The sequence below is a fragment of the Tachypleus tridentatus genome, chromosome 13 (genome assembly GCF_004210375.1).
Source record: "Tachypleus tridentatus isolate NWPU-2018 chromosome 13, ASM421037v1, whole genome shotgun sequence".
Taxonomy (NCBI): domain Eukaryota; kingdom Metazoa; phylum Arthropoda; class Merostomata; order Xiphosura; family Limulidae; genus Tachypleus; species Tachypleus tridentatus.
This window is the reverse complement of record NC_134837.1, coordinates 146,176,748-146,202,282: the sequence shown is the minus strand read 5'-3', so window position 1 is coordinate 146,202,282 and position 25,535 is coordinate 146,176,748. Positions and strand designations below refer to the sequence as shown.

The following is a 25,535-nucleotide window of genomic DNA, read 5'->3' as shown; positions in this document are numbered from 1 at the left end:
TATTTATTTTATCTATATCCATAAATGTATACGTAACTGGACACTGTTACCAAAATATTGCGTCAGTAAAACTTTAGGTAAGTGGACATAGTAGGTTTGAGAACTTTAATGGACTGCAACACGTTGACATAATAGGAACAAAACGTATCGGCATCTATACTCTGGCCTCAGTTTTGAAGCCGAAAAGTCGTTCCATTTTCATTCAACAAGCATTTTTACTTCATTAAAGTTCTCAAACTTTGTGTTATTCATGGTCTATAAGATTTTACGTATAAATTATTAAAAAAAAACAACGCAAAGACCGCATTAGTATTTTCTTCATCAACGGAACTGTTTAAAGCTTTTACTAAGTTTAAAAACCATTTGAAACATATTGGTCTACACATTCTATAGAAACTGTCTAAGTTTGTGGAATGTTCACGGAAGCCTCTTTGCTTTACAATATTTGAAGGGTAACCTAACTCTAATACACTATTTGCACTTCTATATTGGAAAGGTGGCAGCTTTTAAATGACTTTGCACAAAATATTGAATGATTTCATTACTACGCCAGAAACTTCTTTTGCAACTGCAGCCTTGTTCTTCTTTAGTACTCAAAGGTGGCACATTAACTATTTCTGACCTAAAGCGGCCTGGTTTGACCTTAAGCTTCTCATTTTAAACGAACTAAAGGATATTTTACTGCATACTATTGGCTGTAAAGTACCTCTAAAGGTACTTTTAAAGGTTGGAAACTGTTTTCATTTTACGACAGTATTACTGACGATTCAGCAACACTGCCTTAACGTTGTCTGAAGAATACACTTACGAAAGCGACCAGGAATTCTAAGAACTTGGTTATTGGAAGAGGTGACAAAAGACGTGAGTATAATACGAAGATATAATACAAATATAGATATTCAAAATATCTCTTCTCATCTAATACATGACATGATCAATATATTTATGATTTTGTTGTTGTTTTTACCTAATATAAGTCCCTCGCTGGGACAGCGGTAAGTCTACAGATTTACAACGTTAAAATCAGGAGCTCGATTTCCCTTGGTGGACACAGCAGGTATTCCCTTGTGGCTTTGCTATAAGAAAAAGAGACACACATGCCTAATATGAATATATACATACATTTTATAATATTGTGAAATACATCACAAGTAGTATTATTCGTTTTATAGTAGTAAAATATTTCATGTGTTAGAACAATTTATTGATACGCGAGTACATAATTTTAAATATGCATGATCGTATAAAACGATATGACTTTTGCCTGTAAATAATTCTTTCGAGTTTATATAACTTATATTAAATGTTGTTTCATTGAAAAAATCTTTACTGAAATCGCTGCTTTTCTATTTCAGATAATAGAGAGTATGAAACATACTTTGTTATTAATGTTACTGCTTCTTGCTCTTTTCGAATGCTCAACAAGTTCGACGACCAACCAGACAAACAAAACATCACAAGTTTCTAATACACTTTTAAAACATCCTTTATTAGATACTCTATTGCTACAGAAGCTGAGAAGCTGGATAAAATCAGTCGTTCCACAAAACGTTAGAGAACGTATTTCAGATTTAGCGAGACAAACAAATTTTAGATCTGTTGTTCGTCTGGTATGGGCAGCTTTAAGTTACTCTGTACCTTTGGCTTTACTTGTAATTGTTGGAAATATTCTTTATCCCATTTTTCGCTACAACGCTAGACGTTATGGTCCTCCTTACGGCCAAGCTTATGTTCAATATTATAACTATAAGCCTTCAACTACAGAAGCAATAGAGAATAGCGATTTGGAAAATAACTGGTTTCGTCCACAATATGGAGTAAACCGAATATACACTAGAAGGAATTCTAGGGATGTTGAAAAGCAAGAGTTAACCCTAATACACCCTTCTGTTGGTGCACAAATTGAAGATTTTCTTCAAACAGTCGAAACAGCCTTAGAACTAATGGAAAAATATTGAAGCTTGTGGTTTTCTACATATGATTAGATACTGTTTCAATGTTAAAATAGAGAACGACAAAAAATATATTGTTCTACAAGATACAACCGCCAAAACGTACTTATCCAGATAGAGCAAAGAACCAATAATAAGTGTAACTAGCATTTTGTACCTGATGAAGTTATTTATTACGTACAATGAATATTTACATTATATGTATGGACTTTACGAAACATCGACGCTGTTATTCATATTATATAAATATATATCCGAAACGTCTCATTTTCAGAGAGTTCTCAATAAAGAGATGGAAATATATGTTTTTATTTTTATTTCAAGAAAGAGAATGTTTAAATAATATTTATATTTTATAAAAAATCAACTAAATTTACTCCTTGATTTCATGCAGTATGTTTTCTGTAAACTATCAAAATATCTTATTAGAATAAATGACCATTTATTTTCTCTTTTATTAAAACATGGACTTATTTTCATTTGTATCCATAAACAACTGAATTTTACAAACATCATTTTGAGTAGGATAACACAATTTTTCGGATAGTGTGAAATGATAAACATGCATACATGTGTCTCACGAATGGTATTAACATGCCAACATATTATTGATGAAAATAATGTAGATTAAAAAATTGTATTTAGTTTAACTAAATACGTATGTTATTCACATTTTATATTTTAGCAGTTTTCTTTATTTTAACTCTTACTATGAACAGAACGTATGTGAAAAGTGTTTGGCTTACATGAGGAAAACAACATTATCCAATATAAAGTATATGATATTGCCCTATAGGTGTATACGACATTATTCTTTTTCACGTGAAACATAAATGAGCTCAGTAGTATGTTTGCGGACTTACAACACTATAAAAACTGGGTTTCAATACCCGTGGTGGGCAGAGCACAGATAGTTCTTCATGTAGCTTCGTACGTAATTTCCAAGAAACAATTGCTACACAAATTATAGGATATTATCCCACATAAGGTATATGACATTATTCTACATGAGGTATACTACATTATCCTACATGTGGTATATGACATTATTTTATGTGAGGTATACTACATTATCCTATATGTGGTATACGATATTATTCTACATGAGGTATACGACATTATTCTACATGCGGTATATAATATTATTTTTTCTCATGTGAGACATTCATGAAGTATACAAAATTATCCATTCTTTTTGTGACAAATACAGTTGAGATAACCTATTGTATAGTTTTACTCCAATCGAAACAAGTTTATCTTGAGACAAGAAAAGAGGAAAGATCTAGAACTGACGTATAATACTATTATCAAAAGAAATTTTAGAGAAATTTTACAGGTATTATTGTTCTAATAAACCGTGTTTAAGTAAGTTTGCGCTTTAAGCAAGTTCTTGCAAGGAAATGTTAATTTATGAGGTACTACTATTAACACTCAAAAAAGACCGAAATAAACTGAACTTGAATTTTAAAAAATAACAATCTACAGATAGTATTAAAAGATACGTGTTTTTTTTATCAATTTCCAGATTATATTTTTTACATTTAATGACGATTAAATTGATTAATAAAAAGTAAACGATTTTACCAAAAAGAAAGAAACTTTGAAAATGGATTTGCAAAACAAATAAGTATTTTATCCGAAAAGTCATTAAACGTTTTTTGAAACCTTCAAGAATTTATATTTTTGCAACGAATAAATTATTATGCAAAAGTGATAAAACGTATTAATTATTTGCAACTATGATCTAAATTTATTGAATTTTGTAGTGATTATGGTTTGTTTTTTCAGAATTTTTTTACCAAAAAAGTAGATAAGAGAATGACTAAACGAAATCTCAGTACTTTTAATAAAATAGCATGTCGCTATAATATCAACTTCAGAGTATGGCTTAGTGACCAGCATGCTGTTCAATAAGTCCGAAAATTCGTGGTACCTTGTACTTTTTTTTTGTTACCCAGCAATAAGCGGTAAGTGCTGTTAGTTATGTACCCCTATAGTTCATTAATTCAGAATTACTAGATCAGTTTAACTAGAGATAATAAAGCGAGCAAGAATAATCGCTAACCTTTTTTAAGCTCATATTTGGTTAAAACGTTAAATAAGACAGTATCACAAACTTTTACCAAATAAGATAAACTAATACAACTTTCGGATGTTTTAACAAATTCTAAATAACTCCATTCTCATACGATTCAAGTGTTTAATTCATATACACACATATATATATATATATTTGCAAATAACGGAGTTTTTTTCAACATTAACTCATTTATGAAATATTAGGTAATAAATCTTTGCAGAGGACTTGGCTTGTTTTGAATTTCGCGCAATACACGAGAGCTATCTACACCAGTCGTCCCTAATTTAATAGTGTAAGACTAGAGGGAAGGCAGCAAGTCATCACCACCCACCGCCAACTCTTGTACTACTCTTTTACCAACGAATAGTGGGATTGAACGTCACATTATAACGCCTTCACAGCTGAAAAGGCAAGCATGTTTGGTGCAACAGGGACGCGAACCCGCAACCCTCAGATTACAAATTGAGTGCCTTGAACATTTGGTCATGCCGGGTCTCTTTGCAAACAAACTGCAAGCAATTGTAATTTTGGGTTGTTGTTTGTATTTTTAGTGCAAAGGTGAACAGTGGTTTATCTACGTTGGTCCAACGTGATAATCAAACTTTAAATTCTAGTGGCTCAGGCATCCAAGTTTACCACTGAACAACTGTGATACATAATTTTAAAGCTATCTAAAACTTTTATAAAGTTGTCTATACAGATAAAAGCACATCACTAAAATGTAAAAAAAAATATATTAAAGATTCCGAGATTAAGGGACACTTGTATCACATTTCAATGTGTTCATTTTTAAATCTCCTTTTTCCAAAACTGTAAGATTCCTATTATACTGATAATTACTTTGAATTTAAATAATTCATTAAATTATGTGGTGCAAAATTATTAATGCTTAAAAACATAGTAAAATAATCTCGAAGAAGATTTTGAATATATTTTTGTCTCTATATGAGTGACTATATCGGGAATAGTACTTTGTTTGGTCTATTTAAGTTCTGACTATTGCGGAAAATCAAACCCAGGATTTAGACGTTCAAAATCAGTAAGACTACCACTGACTCACCAGTAGATAATAATAGTGTAACCTTCTAAATAAAAGGCTAATGTTGCTGTTTTCAAGCACTAAAAGCGCTTAGCTATTACCATATTGATTCAAAACTACCTCGTAATATATCTTATCTTTCATCAGTAACTTCTAATCAAAAGCAACTTACCACATAGAATATGAGAAAATAAATAAGTTAGCTACTATAATGTGCCGGCCTAAAATGGAAAATGAAATGTAAAAAAAAAAAACTTGTTTGTTTTGAATTTCGCGCAAAGCTACACGAGAGCTATCTACACCAGTCGTCCCTAATTTAATAGTGTAAGACTAGAGGGAAGGCAGCAAGTCATCACCACCCACCGCCAACTCTTGTACTACTCTTTTACCAACGAATAGTGGGATTGAACGTCACATTATAACGCCCCCACGGCTGAAATGGCGAGCATGTTTGGTGCAACCGGGATTCGAACCCGCGGCCCTCAGATTACAAATTGAGTGCCTTGAACATTTGGTCCATGCCGGTCCAAAAACTTATAATGAGTACTTTCACCGCTGTTGATATATTCGGACACAAATCCAATGATATCTTCTGACCTTTTCCCAGTTTGTAAAATTTAGGTTAACTCTAAATTCATATACTAAGTTAACAAAACGAAATACCAATCTTATTAAAAATATAAACAAAGAATATATTAAATATTACAATGATTCGCAAAGATTTACAGACGTAAACCGACATTTTAAGAGAATAATCTCTTTAGCCCCTGAAATATTTTCGTTATTTCTAACGACTTTTCAGTCCCCCCAAGTACCACAGCAGAATGTCTATGGAATCCCATTGCTACAAGCCGGGTTTCGATACACATGGTAAGCCGAGCACAAATAGCCTATTGTTTAGCTTTATACTTAATTTCGAAAGCAAAATAATAACCTTTTCAGGTTTCAGTGTAAACAATCATTTCTTATTAAATAAAAATGAAAACTGATGAAAAGCAATAAAACATAATCAATTGCCATTAAATGAAGTGTCCATATTTTAATAAAGCTATGTTCCATTTTATTCATTTTGCAGCAGTATTTTAAGAGTTTTCCTATGACGTTATACAAATTATTTAACTAACATTATTTTTAACTTTAAGGACGCTTTTTTTATTTCTCTCTTGCCTTACAATCACCTATGCTATTGTTATAAGAACAATATCCTTTAAAATTCATCTACACCATCCTTGTCATTGTACAATAATGAATAGCTATAAAATTGAATTTTTCTGTTGTAAGCCTGCAGACTTACAAATGGACCCCAGGGGAATCTAATATATGTGTGTGTGTGTTTTTCTTATAGCACAGCTACATTGGGCTATCTGCTGAGTCTATCAAGGAGAATCGAATCCCGATTGTTTTATAATTAGGGAATCAAATACAAAATTTAAAAAATGATATTTTAACGTTATTTTTAATATCCATAGAAATTTATATTATGAAGTAGAAACACAAGGCTTGTTTTTGTTTGTTTAGAATTAAGCACAAAGCTACACAATAGGCTATCTATGATATACCCGCCACGAGTATCAAAACCCGGTTTTTAGTGGTATCAGCCTGCAGACATACCGCTGTGCCACTGGGGGTCGGAAAACGAAGGACCTGATACATGAAGATACTGATGTAAAAATTACAACTATTTATACGTATTCTCTAACAAGACAAGAACTTGTAATAAGAGTCCGTTTTTATTTCTTTTAAGTGTCATTTCGTACTTCGGCTTGGCATAACCACGTGGATTAGGGTGTTCGACTCGTAATATGAAGGTCGCGGGTTCGAATCCCCATCACACCAAACATGCTCGCTCTTTCAGCCGTGATGGCGTTATAATGTGACGGTCAATCCCACTATTCGTTGGTAAAAGAGTAGCCTAAGAGTCGGCGGTGAGTGGAGATGACAAGCTGCCTTCCCTGTATCTAGTCTTACCAAGTTTCCCTGTTATCTTTGCCTTTGGGACAGCAGGGACACTGGAGCGCACTACAACAGGAAGTACTGGCCACAACAGACCGAGTTCCTTGTGGGAGGTACGATGTCAAGTGTGAGCCACTAGTGGACCTCCAGAAGGTGTTGTCCCCACCATTGCACATAAAATTGGGTATTATGAAACAATTTGTCACACCTCTTGATAAGGAGTCTGTAACCTTCAAGTACATCCGAGACTTCTTCCCTTAGCTGTCTGAGGCTAAGGTCAAAGCTGGTGTCTTCGTTGGAACTCAAATAAAGAAGATCCTGGAGTACACAGAATTCCCCAAGAAGCTCAGTAGGAAGGAGAAAAAAGCTTGGGACAGCTTTGTCGCAGTGGTTCGGGACTTTTTGGGAAATCACAAAGCCGAAAATTACATGGAATTGGTTAAGGCTCTGATGAAGCACTACGTCAAAATAGGCTGCAGGATGTCCCTGAAAGTCCATGTTCTTGACGCTCATCTTGATAAATTCAACAAGAACATGGGAGCACATACACAGAGGAGCAAGGCGAGTGCTTCCACCAAGATATACTGGACTTTGACCAAGGAGCGTATAACGAAAACATGATGGAAGACAAAATTTGAGGGCTGATACGTGATAGTGATTTACATTACATTGTATAACTTTAGTGTAAATACATCTTGATTCATATGCTGCTTTATTCAGACCTTAAGTAAATGAAAATGTTCAAATTTGCTCGTTTTCACATAGAAAATAGGTTAATTTTTAAATTTCATTATCCAGGTCACAAAAGCAATGTTTAAAGGAAATAATGGCCATTTTCTGTACTTTTACAACGTAAACAAATAAAAAATAACACATACTATCCAGGAACAAAATTTGTGTTACATAGTGTTATATATATAAACATTCTTCCTCCTATTTTTTATTTTCTTTAATAAATTTGGCCCAGCTTGGCCAGGTGGTTAAGGCACTCGACTCGTAATCTGAGGGTCGCGGGTACGAATCCCTGTCACACCAAACATGCTTGACCTTCCAGCCGTGGGAGCGTTATAATGTGACGGTTAATCCCACTATTCGTTGGTGGTAAAAGAGAAGCTCAAGAGTTGGCGGTGGGTGGTGTTGACTAGCTTCCTTCCCTCTTGTCTTACACTGCTAAATTAGAGACGACTAGCGCAGATAGCCCTTGTGTAGCTTTGCGCAAAATTTGAAACAAACAAACAAGCTCTTTAGATTTCAATAATTAAACGAAATTGTAATTCTCCCATCAAAAACGAAAAACAACAACAAAACAAATCTTAAAGTTTATCATTTTCTGTATATTTTCAGTCTCATCTTTACGTCATAGGGTTTATTTCACTACATTGTCCTAGAAGTAAACATATATCAATGATAAACTTTAATAATATAATAGAAAAATGTAATTTATCTTGTCAGGTTAAATTATATTTTACTCCATTATAACATAGTTGGTCCGCTTATCAGTCGACAATACATTTACGGATTACAGCTCTAGAATCTGGGGCTCGATTCTCGCAGTGGATGAAATTCTGATAGTTTATTGTATTGTTTTGCGTTTAAACAAACAAACAATCAAAATAACATTGTTGAATGTAACTCCATCTTGCAGTATTCTAATGTAGCACCATCTTGAACGTTTTAAAACAAAATATTATTTTTCCTGAATTACTTTGTACACGGAAGCTAAGGCAGGTTAAGTTAGGTTCCTTTCACACTAAATCAAAGAGTGAACTCTTGCAGGTTAATTGGTACACGCGTTAACTTAAACCTCCTTCGTCATTCTTTGTGGCAAGTAATAATCATCCCTGAAGATGTCACTACTAGTAAAAAAGAGTAAATATATGGGCACTACATTTCAAAATGTACCTGGTTTACGTTATCTTCCTTACATTTACCTTATTTTCTATAGATCTGTGATGGTTAAAAAGTTCTCTGGTTTTTAACAGTTGTTCTGGTGTCTGCATTGCAAGGGTATAGCATATTTTGATTTTTTCTCTCCGATTCTCAATAATACGTGACTATTTCTATCACGTAAGTAAAATAAAAGTATATTTATAAATAGTAATATATTGAAGACATTAAAAATATTTTATAGCTTTACTCAATGTGTATTACTTATATTTTTTAAGTAATACGTAGGGAATAGGTTTTTCGAAAAAATATCAATTTTTGTTCTTCCCTAAACATATAGTGAGGTCATGTACTAAACAATGTTTCAGTGCTTAGCCTTTATAGACTAAGTTATAGTTAGCGTAAATAACTCTATGGCTATAAAACTCAGGGCTTTACATGTAACAATAAAAATGTTTATTAGGCCTATCATGTCAGATTTTGTCACTTATTTCTGCGTGTATACGTAACTAAAAACTAGCTGTTTAAAATGTAACGATGAAAACCTGACGTATAAATACGTAACTTCATTCATCAAAAATGTAGCTTTTCTCAAGTTTTTTCTGTCATTGTATTGTGTATAACATTTTAAACATTTAAATAGTTAAACGTTTTTGGATTTTATGATATTCATAAAAAATGCTTTCATGCATCTCCAGGTACAATGATTACGCATTAAAAATATATAATAAATTGATTCATCGTTTTCGCTCTAAAAACTAACCATTACTTCGAAGAAAAATATTCTGGACATAAGTGATAATAATATAAAATATTAATAACAGTATAAATACGTTTGTATTAATATAATCTAATCCCACAATTTCAAAAGTTTAAGTTATTTATTTTAATGTGTATTTTCATAAAGATCCCTAACAGACTATTTATTTTCTTTGAAATAATTGGCATAGTAATGTAGTATTCGTAGATGGTAAATTTCAACATAGAATTAAAAACGTTTGGTATTAAAGTTATTTCATTTTGTCTTATAGCCATGAACGTTTCAGGATTTCGATCTTTACTGCTACTCTTCTTACTTTTTACGAGTTTTTTTATTTCGCATTCGGAAAACATTACGACACACAAATTAAAGGATGATAAATACAAAGCGAATTCGCCTTCCAATAGAGATGATTCTTCAGTCGTCAGTGAACTTAAGGAATTCCGTCAGATAAACGTGCAAATACAGACAATCAGACTTCTTTTTGGCTTAATAGGTTCAACTTTACTTCCACCGATATACTTATTAATAGCAGGAATCTTTCTCTATCCTATGCTTGGCGTTGACTCTTACGAATTTCAACATGGAGTTCGATTACCAGAACCAATGAATAAAAACGAGATGATGACCAAGATGGCTGACAAAGAAGAAGGCTTAATAAAAAGAGAAGAAAGCACGTATAATAATTATACCGACACTAAACAACTAAAAAATGAACAATACGTCAACCATATTCCAATGAGACCAAACAGTGATGGACCTACCGAAACACCAAGCTTAAATCTTCAAACCGCTCACTACTTCCCTCTTCATTTTAGTTCTCCATTCAATAAGTTAAGTGGTCACGTAAACAACATCGTAAATCCAATTAGACAATCTAATTTAGTTCATTATTTGCCCACCAGACTGCAGAAACCTTCGAAATAAAACAGTTGTTTTCTTTCATTCAATTTAGCTTATTTAAAAAAAAAGTTTCAAGAATTTACCCTTGGTTAAACAAGTGTTTAGTATAAGTTTATTAACTATGCAATATTTGTGAATGTTATATGTCACATTTCTGGGGAAATGTGTAATTTATAAACTAAAAAAAAACGCTAAAACAATATTGTGAATATAAAGATACATCCGTATCTACTTCAAAATGTTCATTACATTATATATTCCAGTTCTTGGTAAATTTACTAATTAAATAGATGTTTAACTTAACTGTTCAATAAAATTACAACTGTTTCATAAAATATGAGAATTTCCTGAATGAAGTGTGATTTTTTACTTCATTATTGTGGTAACAAAAATTTGTTTTTCTCTAGATTCGTAACAGTGCTACAAATAAACTACAGCCCAGCCAAAATGTTCTATTGTATACTGTATGCTTTCGCTCCATTTAGAATCTCTAGCGAATTTTATGTAGAATCTCTTGTTTTCAATTAATCTTTTCGTATTAGTTTCGTGAAACTCTTTGTTCAAAATAATGTGCTTTAGTTAACATAAAACTGCAGATCTCGTAGACTGGAATCGTTAATAACATCCAAGGAACATTTAAGCTTTTAATTTGAACAGTATCAATATCAAATATTTAGTATTAGTATTTAAAACGTTAGAAAATCTATAGTAATCTTTAAAAATAAACAATGGTTTCATTTGTTCATTTAGTGTTATAAACAAATGTACTGTTAATCACGGTTCGTTTTTTATTCTGGTACATATGAATCTACTTATCTGACAAAGCTTCTTTTCTTTAAAATGTTAGAAACAATCATAATTTATTATGTAGATATTCAAGTTACATACTCGTATTACAAAAATACATTTTGTATATCATTGCAAAGAAGTTTGAATTACTTTTTAATTCTAATCTATTTTCCTTATATTTCTTTCGTTACTGGCAAATTCATATATTTTTTTATAGTCATTGTATATCAAAGAAGGGTATTCGCAAACTTACCTGTTTGTTAATAGTGCAGGGATTTGCTCTACAAACCAACCTGGTGTATAACGTTTTTTTGTATTATTATTATTATTAGAATGTTATCAGTATCTAAATGCTCTTCGGTTTTAGAAAATGTAATGATTGTGTTAAGGCCCGACATGATCAGATTTGGTTTGTTTTGAATTTCGCGCAAAGCAAAGTTTCACTTGTAATTTGAAAGTCGCGGGTTCGAATTCCCGTACCTGGAAACATTCTCGCCCTTTCAGCTATGGGAGAGTTATTAAGTAAAATCAATCCCACAATTCATTGATAAAAAATAACTCAAGAGTTGGCGGTGGGTGGTGATGACTACATGTTTTCACTCTACTCTTTCACTGCTAAATTAGGGATAAATATGAGGATAGACATGGTATTCTTTAAAGCATTTATGACTTTGACCTCTTGTGATTTTTCGCAGGAAATTTCAATGTATTTAAATTTACAATTTTTTATCTTTGTTTATCAAACATAATAAAGTATTTTGTCACTTGCGTATCTAGTGCAATTGCAGTCTTTGAATGATAGTTGCTTTAAAAAAAAAAAAACGGAAATTATCTTAAAAGGAAGTGACAAAATTAAAATTTTACGCTTTGTTAGAATAGTAAACCAGCCAAAAAGTCGAAGGTATCACTGAAGCGTTTCGCTCTATAGTCAGAGCAGGTGAACCAGTCAGTTGAAACAGAAACATCTCAAAGTTGATGAGGTAACCAGACGTAGATTGTAAAGTAATTCATATTAAGTAATTGGAAATTTAATTATTTTAATAAACTCGTTGGTTAAGAACTAACAATTTTGAAGTTAGAATTTATAATCATATTCTAATCACATCTTGAAATTTGTTACATAAGTTACCACTAGCAAATTTTTTAACCTTCAAATATTTCAGTCTTCTCATTACGTTAAGTAGCCTTGACCGTGAAGTTTATTATACTATAGAAAAGACAACAAATAATTATTATACGTGAAAAAAATCGTTTCTTATAATATTAGCCTACGGTTGTTTTAAAATAAATACATAGATTTTAACTGAAAGAACCATCCATGTAAAAGGTTTTACATTTTAAAGTTTAAAAACATGAGCAACGAGTTGCTGTACCTATGGATCACGTAGGATAAGGATCCATTTATTAATATAACAAATTCCAAAGGCTCAATTTAAAGAGCAAAGTTGTATTGTCATTCCAATGCCTACACATTAAAATCATAAGTATTAGAGTTCCACTTTTAAAGTATTTATAAAACTACAAATTATAATTAACTGCGTCCTTAGATCCTTTCTTAAATTATTTGCATAAATTTTGTTTTTAATGAAATTGAATAATATCTATCATGTTGTATGAGTTAGCAAGTAATTCATTTTCTGTATAACACCACTTTACCTCTTTTTGTCATATAATTTGAACGTATGATACAGAATTCAATATTGACTTTACTACGAAATAATGTTTCCTTCTTAAATGGTAATCAGTAGTCTTGCAGTGTTAATCAAAAGTTTATTTTGTTTAGAATTTTGCAAAAAAAAACTACGCTAGCAGCTTCTAATTTAGCAGTGACAGAGTACATGGAAGTCACCTAGTTAAGATCACCCACTGCCAGCTCTTGAGCTATATTTTACCAACAAATAGTACGAGTGGCCGTCACATTATAATACCATCACGGTTGAAAGACTGAACATGTTTGGTGACGGTGATTCGAACCCTTGACCCTACCAATCTGGCATGCCACGCCAAGGAAGTGCTGAATCAATTGTGGCTAAAATGAGTGCATGGAAGAACAAAAGTTGTAATATATTTGCTCAGAAGAATAGGCTAAGTACTAAAAATGGCTGTACTGGTACAGTATTGACTTATTTTATTTGTGCAAAATGATAATCTGAAGAAGACATGTATTCAGTTCACTATTTGTAAGTTGGATTACGATTAAAGGTTCATTGAAAATTGCTACATCCAGTGCAAAATAATAAAAGTATCAAATGTTACTGGACAAGTAAAAAAAATAACATATAATGATGATATAGTTCAGGAAGTTTTAAATAAAACGATAAAAACCCTCCAACCAAAACGCTTTCGAAAGACGAAAAGTTCGTCTTTTGAATATTTTTGGGGGCTAAAAATTCCGAATAATATTTGTAGCTTAGGAAACGTATACTTTAGAAAAACAAGAAAAGTATATAATTAAATTAAAATAATTAAAAAAAGCCAGAAAAGTATACAATTAAACAAATTAATACAATACAAAATGTTAACCTTCAAATCTATTCGGCCCGAAATTAAATTCTGAAATACTCTCAAACCAATCCTCGTGAAATATATGCCAGCTCAGTCATGAAAAACAAACAAACCTGGGAACACCCAATAATAATACTATGACACAAGTTTAGGAACATAGAACATTTTACAACTTTAAAGTGCATTATTGTATATAAGTGCCAACAGAGACATGTTTAAATTATATTACCCACACAACTCACTTTAAAACTCATTCTTACATCACTGAGTTCCAACATAAACACTAAATATGTATTTTTAGAAAAAGTATCACTTAAGATTGTCAGCAAGTAATAATATTATTATTGTTTTTAGCGTTCGTATCTAATGTCTTGTGGTTTTCATGCAATAATCTTAAGACGAATGTTTAAAGGGCACAAACTGCTTGAAACACTTAGCAAAATTCACTCACAGTGTTTCCGTTACATTTTTTTAAACAACCGAGAAAAATATAAAACATCGTAAAAAGTCTACGTACGTATATTTCTTGTAGGATTACACTATGCATGTGAAGAGAAAACTTAAATCCAAATATTCTACATAATTTTAGAAGTGGTACTACAAGCAAACTTATAGGAAATACAAGCACTCAGTCTTTAAGCTCTAATTAAACTACTGTGCTATTGATCCACTATTTACCATTCATCTACTTTCATCAACAACTACCGTGTTTCTCCGAAAATAAGAAAGAGCTTATATTAATTTTCACTCCAAAATATGACACTAGGGCTTACTTTCGGGGAATGTCTTATTTTGATATATTAAAAAAATGAAGTTACAAAGTAAAACTATTAAACTAACCATTTAAAATAAACTATTATTAAACTATTAAACTAACTGATTAATACTTAAACAAACTAATTAACTAACTATTAAACTAATTAATAAATTAATTTTTTTTATTTCTTTCCTCTTCCTGCCACTCTTAACTAGGGCTTATTTTAAGGGTAGGGCTTATATTAAAACTATCCCCAAAAATCACACTAGGTCTTATTTTATGGGTAGGTCTTATTATCGGAGAAACACGGTGGTTATAAACTGAAAGACATTGTTACGAGAATCCTTGTAATATCACGTAAGCTTTACCTTCTAAGTACTTATTAAACTCTAGTGATGAATTTAAAGTAAACTTATGGGCATAAAACAAAATTAAGAATTTGCATAACGACCAGCAAAATTGTGACATTACGAAATTAATTTTAGTTTACATCAAGGTTCGAAATTTAATATTTGGAACGCTGTAGTTATTAAACTCGCGTTTAGTTAACGCTGTATCTCTCTTCACTGAAAGCTAGAGTAGATCATACGATTATCAGTAGCAGCTAACTTTGTAGCATGTTCACCAATACCAATTTGATTAGCGATCTTAAATCTCCCTACTGGTACAGCGGTAAGTCTACGGCTTTATAACTTTTAAATTAACAGTTCGATTCCTCTCGGTGAAAACAGCAGACAGCCTGCCATGGCCTTTCTATAAGAACACACACACCAATATTAACTTACTTTATTACATTTACTGAAATATTTTCCTTGTTTGGAATCTTCTAATAAAAATAAAAAAGTTTGTTTTCTTTTAAATCATGAAATTTATTCAAAGAAGTTACAAGGTTAATAAGAGGTAGACAAAGAACTAGTTATTAGCATAAGCAAAAGTTTTATTGTTAATGCATCACAAATGTTCTGTAGGAACATGTTACAGCATGTGTTCCATCATTAATAAAACTTTTTCTTATGCTTATAAATCGTTCTTTCTCCACCTATTATTATATCAGTAGACTCGAATAAGTTACAAGGTTCTTATAATTTAAAAGTAAGGATTTTACTCAAATGAAATTAAAAGAAAAATCTTTAAAAAACAATCTCTTCTTTCAACACATTAATGTTATGTAGCATTCATCAACGAGTTTATGTGAAAACATGATAATAAAATTATATTATTTCTATTATATCAACACTATATTTTTCAATATTTTCAATATTCGGATTTTTTCAAGTTCGGTAGCAAGTGAAACTTTTAAGACAAACATCTTTAAAAAACTAAATTACATTAACAAAGTAAATAATCCCTAGTGCAAATGACGATTGTGAAAGTTAATCCTGTTAATGTAAGATTTCTACTTGGCTCAGCAGTATGTCTAAAGGTTTACAATGCTAAAAATCCATTTTCGATACCTTCGGTTTGTAAAACATAGACATGCCGTTGTGAGACTTTGTGCTTAACAACAAAAAAGCAAATAACTATTAACTGAAACCATGAAATATACCTGTGTTTGTTCTAAATTGTTTGTAAAAGTGGATAATATTTCAAAATGATAATAAATAAAAATATTGAATTTAAGATAAATGTTAAATCTATTTTCATCGCAAATTGTTTTATGATGGTAGAAATTAAACAATAGCATCTAAATGTTTTGGAAATAATAGGTTTTAGTTTGACAAACGTAATTTAATTTAATATTTATTTGCAATGAAACTTGTTTTTATATCTTGACGTTTTGTTTGTCCACCTCCACAATCTCTCGATTGTTATTTACTGTTACAGTTGACATTGGTTATTTTTGTTTACGAGAGTTAAAACGGATAAGGTTTTTCTTCTTGTCTTTCGGTTTATATAAAAAATATTTCCAGACAAACAATCTCATTAAAAGAAGATAATCGTTACTCTGCAAAAAATAAACATTGAGTCAGTTAATTTCTAATAACAAAACAATTACATGGACGAGGAGTATATTTTTGGTGTTTTAAGGTTTTTTACACACATACGCTTCACGACAATCTCGTATTTCATGTCCTGTTTCTTTATCAGGCTCACCTTGTACTTGCCTCACCTGTCGTTCAGGGTGTGTATTAATAGCACAAATAATTAGTTACATAATACACGTTATAAACTTTTACAAGTCATAGCATGGATCTGGTTTGCGAGTGAAAGAAATACATAATTTATCGAGAACAGATAAAATGTATTTCATGACGTTGACATAATGAATACATTTTAAGTCCACAAGTTCCTACCGTCATTAATTCATGGTTTCGGTTGGAGTTGCTGCTTCTTTTTAAATTTCGCGCAAAGCTACACGAGAATTATCTGCACTAGCCGTCCCTAATTTAGTAATGTAAAACTAGAGGGAAGACAGCTAGTTATCACCACCCACTGCCAACTCTTGGGTTACTCTTTTACCAACAAGTAGCGGGATTGACTGCACATTATAATTCTCCCATGACTGATAGGGCAAGCATGTTTGGTGAGATGAGGATTCGAACCCGCGCCCCTCAGATTATCACCCTAGCGCCCTAACCAGTTGACCATGCCGGGCCTTGTTGTTACTACCATAATCTTTACACAAAGGTTTTTGAATATTCATACAAATCTGCAAAAATTAATTGTTACCGTGTTCTGAATAAACTGGGTAATTTTAAAATATTTTACTGTTGCAGCTCCTTGAAATATCTAATGATAAAGTCAGAAATGCTACTTTGAACAATGACTTAAAACTTCAAAACTATAGGTAATTTTATTGTCGTTTGCCCCAACTCTTCCTTCGAAGTATTTTAGTTTTGTTTGTTAGCTGGTAAGAACTAGTTTTCTACAGGAAACAATCATGAAAAATATTTTTAAAAAATAATAAATTAAAGCAGAAGTTCTTTCCAATGATGAAAATATTCAACTACGTTGAGTCTGTAGACTAATTCTGTGTTTCAGAAGGGTGTAACCTACTGAGGTTCAACAACTCTTCTCGGTCCTTTAGGCAAGACTTAAGGCGAGACAAGCAGTATACGATCGAATCGGGATTTTAACGCAATCTAATGTACGCGTAAGTCCGCGTCATCACTAGAACCGAAATATCGCGTTTAGGTGGGGTTTACGTTGCACTTGTAAATATAAATTAATAAGTTTTTTTGCTGTTAAAAGAAATGGAAATTCTGTATTTGAATTCATTCTAAGAGTTCTATATTTCACAAGTGTAGGTGACTACATTTATATATATATACGATTACTTCCTCTTATCTCAACGCAACGATAGAAACTCCGCCACCAAGAGCCCGTATGACCTGTAAGGTATTCATATGCCCCTAACTAAAAACTTCACAGTCAGTTCCTTTAACGTATTCCGAAGCGCCCCTCCTTCGGCTAGTAGCAAAACGGATCAAATAGAACATTTCATTCCTAATGGCTGCTTCCTCTTGGATTCCGGGGTCAGAGTTTGTTACTCCATATAAAAGCCAACTTCAATATCAAGTTCAATAAATTCTTCTCAGAAACTGCTGAGTGGATTAAGCCAGGTAAGACCAAATCATTCAGAGGTTTATTTCTACACAGTATATAATACTTTTATTTGTAAGCAAATATAAACCAAAAACATGTAATTTTTTACTCTATAATGGTTATTTTATTCTATAATTAATCAATGTGTTTTACTTTTTATTCTATAATCAGTCGATGTGTTTTACATTTTTATTCTATAATTAGTCGATGTGTTTTACTTTAATTAATCAGTTTTCTCTTCTTATTTTGTTTTCGTTAGCTCTTGTTAGTTATCTTTAACACCTCTAATAAAGATTTAAGTCTGTAGAAAGCTAATGAAGGTAAAGGTAGAATATCGACCTGTTAAGAAATTACTCGTTATTCTATATATATATAGTGACGAGCCACTCTCGTCAACAGCAAAACAGTATATACGAGGTTTCTACATTATGGTTTAGTTTTTTTTATAAATGCCCAAAGGTCTTGAAAAATTAGTTTAAATAAGGTTACACAATCGTGAACAACTATCAGAAATTTACATTTTCAATTCTAACTTTAAATAACAGCGAATAAGTGCATGTACGTTGAAAGGCATAGTACCGCTTTCTGAAAAGTTAATTAGCACCGATAGATCATGCTAGATACATTTATTTTTAACAAAGAGTTGATTACAGCTTTGAAAATTTTAAATCATTTTTAAAGTTTATTACTGTTCATACTTTTACTTGTATTTTTAGCTTCACATGTTACTTATGTCCCGCAAACTTCAAATAATTATGTTTAAAAGGTTTGGTTTTTGAATTTCGCGCGAAGCAACACGAGGGTTATCTGAGTTCGCCGTCCTTAATTTAATGTGTGAGACTAGAGGGAAGGCAACTATTTATCACCACCCACCGCCAACTCTTGAGCTACTCTTTTACTAACGAATAATGGGATTGATCGTCACCTTATCACGCTCCCACCGCTGAAAAGGCGAGCATGTTTGGTGTGACGAGTATTCGAACTCGTGACTCTCAGATTACGAGTCGTGTGCCTTAACCACTTGGTATATGTTGAAGAGAAAAATTAAAATCATACAAATATCGAACACAACATATTTTATAAAATAATTTAAATACGACAAATATACAAGTTTTATGGGAGATGATTTTTAAAAAAATTAGATTTCTGAAATATTTTCAATAATTGGTTTGCATTTTTTTGTTGCTGAAGGGCAATTACGCAAAGATTTATAAATTAATTTTGAATATTAGCATTAGCTGTTTTCAGGTTAATTGCCTTATTGTTTCTGAAATAGTGACCTTTGACAGAATAATCATCTAAGTTGATGGTTGTTTTTTGTCATTTATGGGGAATACAGTAGAATTGTTTGACTAGATCGCATGTAATAAGTATATGTTCAAGACAGTTTTATCAGTATTTGTATTTTCTCAATTCGTTTAGTGGTTTGACATTTCAAAAATAAGCTTTTAAATACTGATATAAAAACACCACATGACCAGGATTTTAACAAATGCGCCGGTTTAATTTCTTTATTTAATATGTCAAGATACCACTGTGAAGTTCCATATCTTTGTTTGTAATCCAAAGCTAATGTGGTAAAGATGAAATAAAATATATATATTAAAAAAAAAGTTGTAATTTATTGAAAGGTTTTATGGTTTTTCTGCTGCTAATGACGAATCAGTGTATTGGTTTCTTTTACTTATCTTTAACTACTTTTACAGTATTTTTATCATAAAAATATCTAAGGCCGGTTTTTTTAATTTTTCATATACACATCTAGCATCTTAAGAATTCGAATTATTTCATAATAAACATATTTCATTCGAGCCCGGCATGGCTAGGTGATTAAAGCACTTGACTTGTTAATATGAGGGTCGCGGGTTCGAATCCCCGTCACACCAAATATGCTCGCTCTTCCATCCGTGGGGGCTTTACAAAGTGACCGTCAATCCCGCTATTCCTTGGTAAAAGAGTAGCCCAAGAGTTGGCGATGGACGGTGATGACTAGCTGTCTTCCCTCTAGTCTTACACTGCTAAATTAAGGACGGCTAACGTAGGTAGCTCTCATGTAGCTTTGCGCGAAATTCAAAACAAACCAAACATATTTGATTTATATCAAATCCCTTGGGTGGGAGCAGAAGATATAGTGGTAAGCCTTAAATATGTTATAAACAAATAACTGATAAGAGTAACTATTAGTAAAAATACATCTTTGATTCTATGTTTCATTACAGGTTTTATATGCCTCTGTTTTGCTGTAAAAAAAATGAAAAGGTACCGTTTGTTCTAATGTATGATGTTGACGTGTCTTTGCTATTTCCATGTTCACAGTTTAAAATATCGCACAAATAAAATTCTTATAATTATTGAAATTAAATATTCTTGCATTCTGGTACCAATAAACTCCTACTAAACTTTTTGTAGAAGGGAAGATTCAATATAACATAAATAAAGTGAGATCGTGAATTCCCCTGGGAAATATAAAAATTACCTAACGACCAAACGTGTACTAGAAAGTTTTTATTAATCTTTAGTCTATCAATTACTATTATAACGTAATTAGCCTTTTGTCTTTCTGCAGATCATATGACGATGATGACTGAACAGTGGGTAAAATGTTTTATCCTAATCGTAATGATATGGTCAGTTTCTTGTGCTGCAGAGACCGTTAAGTCCAGTAACTCCAATGCTGAAAGTAATAGGAAATCAAAGGTGATGGATATAAATGAAGGAGTTAAAGAAATATTTAGTCCTAGATTAGGATTTGGCGGCGGAGGTCTTGACCTCCTTGGAAGCCTGGCGCTTCCTATTCTCTTGCTTTTAGGTTTGTTCACATTCATTTCCATCTTGCCCAATCTTCTTGGCATTGTAGGATCATCATTAGGTATAGGCAGGCGTAAACGGTCATCTTTTGATTACGGCGACTGGAGCGACAACTTAGTAGAAATCCTGAATGCGGTACAAAATGCTTTGGAAAAGTTCGAAGACTATAATCAATAGGTAATATACCAGTATTTTTCATCAACGTTATATAAGATAATACTTCTATCTGTATTTTGTGTTTATTTTCTCTCGTTTAATTTTAAAAAAATACGTATTGTTTCTAGAAAGTAATAAAGATATACGATGTCTATTTGAAAAGAAAGAAAAAAACATTATATAAATGATACTTGCAATATTAGCTCTGTTTTTGAGGCTTAAGTCAGTATTTCTAGCATGAAATATTTCTGTTGTTTTTTATGCTTACAGATTTTCCAGGATATTTACTTGATGCTTAGAGTCAGCCATGATGAAACTCAAACCTTATTTACCAGAGTTTTACGTATCTTCGAATTGTGGTCATCAAATGAATGTTGTGCGTTTATTGTTGATATATGGGTAACATCTATGTTCGTCGCTCTTTACTTCTAAATGTTGAAAAATACTTGCGGACAGAGCCATATTTATTTATGTATTTATTTTGTTTTCATATGAATGTAACAGAAATTTACTAAAACTAACTTGTCTATACATACATATCAGTTTGTGACTAGATTACACATACATTGTGTAAATCTCTAAAACTTCGATAAAATTGTATCATTGTTATGGCAACGGCAGCACAATAATGACATCATGGTAAAAATAGTACTTTTATTGCATCTGGTATCAAGGAGACATAAGTCATGCAAAAGTTAGTTTGATTCTCTATTGAGCCCTCACAATTACTAATATGAATAGAGAGAGTTAGAAGTAAAAACCAAAGGTATTTAGCTCAACTTATGAACCAAATAAATAGAAGTTTATCAAGTTTAGATATCTGTCTTTGTTGTAGAATATCTGTAACTTTTGTTTTAGTGTAATATTTTCGTTTACGTTTATTAATCACTTTGAAACCTTCCATCACAAACTAAGAAAACTATACATGCGTCATTTAATAAACATTTATTTATTTGATATTCTATTGTGATCTTCAAACACTAAAGTGTAATATATTGCATAAAAAATGTAAATACAATTACTGTTTACAATAAATGTTCATATTTTACCCGTATTATTCAGTGTACTTATTTTTGTTAAATTTTATTACACTCACTATTAATTAATTCTAAAGTTTGAAAATAACAAACATAATTAATGTTGTAAAATATTTAATTACTGGTTTTATAAGCAATTTTTAACTTTAGAACACATTTACTGATTGTTAAATAACAATAAAGCTTAGTATTTTAAATATTTTTTATTATAATAAATGTCCAATCGACAGTTAATTACTGGTTTAAACGTGTATTTCAAAACAAAATTCACAAAGATTGCTACACTCAACTTATTCAGCTATTGCTTCTAATCCATGTGTAACACCCATATGTAACAGTGCTTATATATATATATATATATACACGCACATATAACAAAACACTGTATCATGCATTCGTATTGAGTTTAATGCTGATTGAAACGTTCATAAACGTTTTTTTTTACTGTGAAATTAAGTCAATGAAATAAAACTATTTAAGAGAACGGACTTCTAGCTTTTAAATGTTATCATAACCCAGTTCAGATGTTCCATTATTAGATACTAACTCTTTCACTTTAAACGTGTGCTGGAGATGTCATACAGCCGGAAGTTTACCGTTATTTCCCTGTAAAATGGCTGTGGCTTAATGTCAACTATATTTAAATACGGTTGTGTTCAAGTATAAGATAGCCCTCTTAGAAAAAAATTATGAACACGCGACTTTATTTTTAAACATGAATTTTTCTCCTTGTTTTGTAGTTGTAAACTTTCAGATTATATTTATCATTCCATTACAAATCACAATAATCATGAAACACGACAATGGTTAATAATAGGGATCGCTAAGAATTACCCAAAACCCTATTAGAATATTCGAACAAAAAAGTATATAAAACAGTAAAAATTTAGTTAAAACAACACTTTAAAGCTTGCTTTTACTGTTGACTGCTAAGGCTGTATACGTATAATAATACACAAAAAGCATGCGTATTAGACATAACAAGGAAAAGAAAATCCACTCAAAACAGTCTGTTTGTAATTATTACTATTGTTTTGTCAGCCTACAACAAAATCGTTATGGTATGCTGCATCCAAACCTTTTGTAAAATACTAAATAAGGTACTGCAAAGATTGTAGATATATCAAAAGCTGATTTGTTTCTTCTATATTTTAAATAAGTTTAGAAACATACATAATTCTGGCGTAAACGATGTTATTATTACCCCTTAAAATAAGCTTTATTACAAATATAGATGTTTTATCAAAAATCTTAAATGCAGGATGAAATAAGAATTACCAGCCAATAATAGAACATCAGACGAATGTAACATGAATACATTCAATGCTTTATACACTATGTCTTTAGGGAACCAGTCGCTAAATTATGTATGAATTAAAAAGACATCAATACACATAATACATGATGTTAAATATTATCAAACACATTCGTAGAATAATTACTTTGAAAGACACGAAGCTATAATTAAAGCGATGTTTTACACGTATATGTTTGGTTTGAAAAGACTGTTTTTTCTTTGATAAAATTTATATGCGCTTAGTGAGGTTTGTGTCTTACTCTAGTCATATATTTGTTCATTACTATTTGTTATGAATAGTAGTGAACAATACTATTCATGTAAATTACACCCCTCAGTGACACAGCGGAGTGTCTACGGGCTCACGCCGCTAAAAATCGGGTTTCAGTATCCGTGGTGGGCAGAGCACAGACAACTTATTGTGCAGCTTTGTGCTTATTGCTAAACACAAATACACGAAAATTATAAATGCTCATTATATTCTTAGACAAATCTCCAAGACGATTTCCAGCTGCAGCTTAACATTTTATATATCAAACTAATGTGATCAAATAATTAATAGCTACAGTAAATCATCATGAACCGTACACTTAGCTACTATGTTTATTGTCATCACAATATATAAAGTTGGCTATCATATCAAGTAATCCTTTGCCCATAGTTAAGCATTAAAAGGCCAGCAGACAAGGTAAAATAAATAACTTGAATTTTCAAGCCTGCAAATAGGAATCGTAAAAAATTAAGAAAACAAGGCTAGAGATACTGTTGATATTATTTGCTAAGAACAGAGCAACATCAAAAAGATATTGCGTCTTATTAAAAATTAAGAATTTTTTTTTACTGTCTTCAACCTTCTCTAAAACCCTGAGTATAATTTTGTTTTCTACAACGTTTCTTTATGTATGATTGAAATGATGTACGGTGTTGGTATTATATCAAAATATGAATTATATTCAATACTAGAGATTGCGTCAGCATTGACCATATTACTCACGGGCAAGAATGGCACAGTTTAGACACGTTCTTAAAATGTCATCATCACATATAAATTCAAGATAACTAAAATATTTTGATTATTTGTTTTATCCTGGTAATTAAACTTAACGAGGGAATCTGAAATGTTGGTTGAGTTACGTATTGATGCAGTAATTATTTTTTGTTTAATGGCTAAACTAGCAATATCTGAATACTCAAATTATGCTCCCCAGTAACTCAGCAATAAATCTGAAGGCTCACACCGCAAAAAACCGTGTTTTGATATTCATGGTGGGCACAACATAACTAGCCCATTGTGTAGCTTTGTGCTTCACAACAAGTAAAACAGAGTCAATTTATAACATACACTCATGTGAAACAGTTAGGACACTCTATGAAAGCCTGTGTATTTTTGTAACATTTTTGGATATATAGATATTTAATTTCAATTTTAACAATACTGAGATATTATAGGAATTTTACTACACAATTAAAACTGAAGAAAAGATTTTTCAAGATCTTCTGTAAATGTAATTCTACAAAAATGCATATTCTAACTGAGGAAAAAGTTAGGACACCCTACCCCCTAATAGCTGTTAATAGTGTTACCCTCTTTGGCTGAAATAACTGCAGTGAGACGCTTCTTGTAGCCATCTACCAGTCTCTGACATCAGTCTGAAGAAAGTTTGCCTCACTCCTCAATGCAAAATTATTTCAGCTGTGAGATGTTTGAGGGGTTTCTTGCATGTACAGCCCGTTTCAAGTCACCCCACAGCATCTCAATTGGATTAAGATCTGGGCTTTGACTCGGCCATTCCAGGACTTTCCATTTCTTAGTTTTCAGCCAGTCCTTGGTGGATTTACTAGTATGTTTTGGGTGATTGTCGTGTTGCAAGGTCCGCTTCAGCTTTAATTTTCGCACTGATGATCTCACATGATCCTCAAGCACCCTCTGATACACAGTAGAATTCATGGTGGATTCTATGATTGTGAGCTGTCCAGGTCCTGCTGCAGCAAAGCAGCCCCAAACTACGACACTTCCACCTCCGTGCTTTACAGTTGGTATGAGGTTCCTTTCCTGGAATGCTGTA

The 25,535-nt window shown here is 31.8% G+C and overlaps 2 protein-coding genes across 2 annotated transcripts; both read left to right on the top strand.

Moving 5' to 3' along the window:
• The first annotated feature begins 590 nt into the window (after positions 1 to 590).
• On the top strand, positions 591 to 2,396 carry LOC143239484 (uncharacterized). Its single transcript, XM_076480584.1, has 2 exons — positions 591 to 861; positions 1,356 to 2,396. Exon 2 carries the CDS (start codon positions 1,368 to 1,370, stop codon positions 1,956 to 1,958), a length of 591 nt encoding a protein of 196 aa, XP_076336699.1. The 5' UTR covers positions 591 to 861; positions 1,356 to 1,367; the 3' UTR covers positions 1,959 to 2,396.
• Positions 2,397 to 17,773: 15,377 nt separating this feature from the next.
• LOC143239378 (uncharacterized) lies at positions 17,774 to 22,087 on the top strand. The gene is made up of 3 exons (XM_076480383.1): positions 17,774 to 18,188; positions 20,738 to 21,156; positions 21,406 to 22,087. Exon 2 carries the CDS (start codon positions 20,743 to 20,745, stop codon positions 21,154 to 21,156), a length of 414 nt encoding a protein of 137 aa, XP_076336498.1. The 5' UTR covers positions 17,774 to 18,188; positions 20,738 to 20,742; the 3' UTR covers positions 21,406 to 22,087.
• Positions 22,088 to 25,535: the final 3,448 nt, after the last annotated feature.

What these genes read in the sequence shown, in the direction of transcription:
- LOC143239484 (XM_076480584.1), top strand. Translation starts at nt 1,368, where the DNA reads ATGAAACATACTTTGTTATTAATGTTACTGCTTCTTGCTCTTTTCGAA.
- LOC143239378 (XM_076480383.1), top strand. Translation starts at nt 20,743, where the DNA reads ATGACGATGATGACTGAACAGTGGGTAAAATGTTTTATCCTAATCGTA.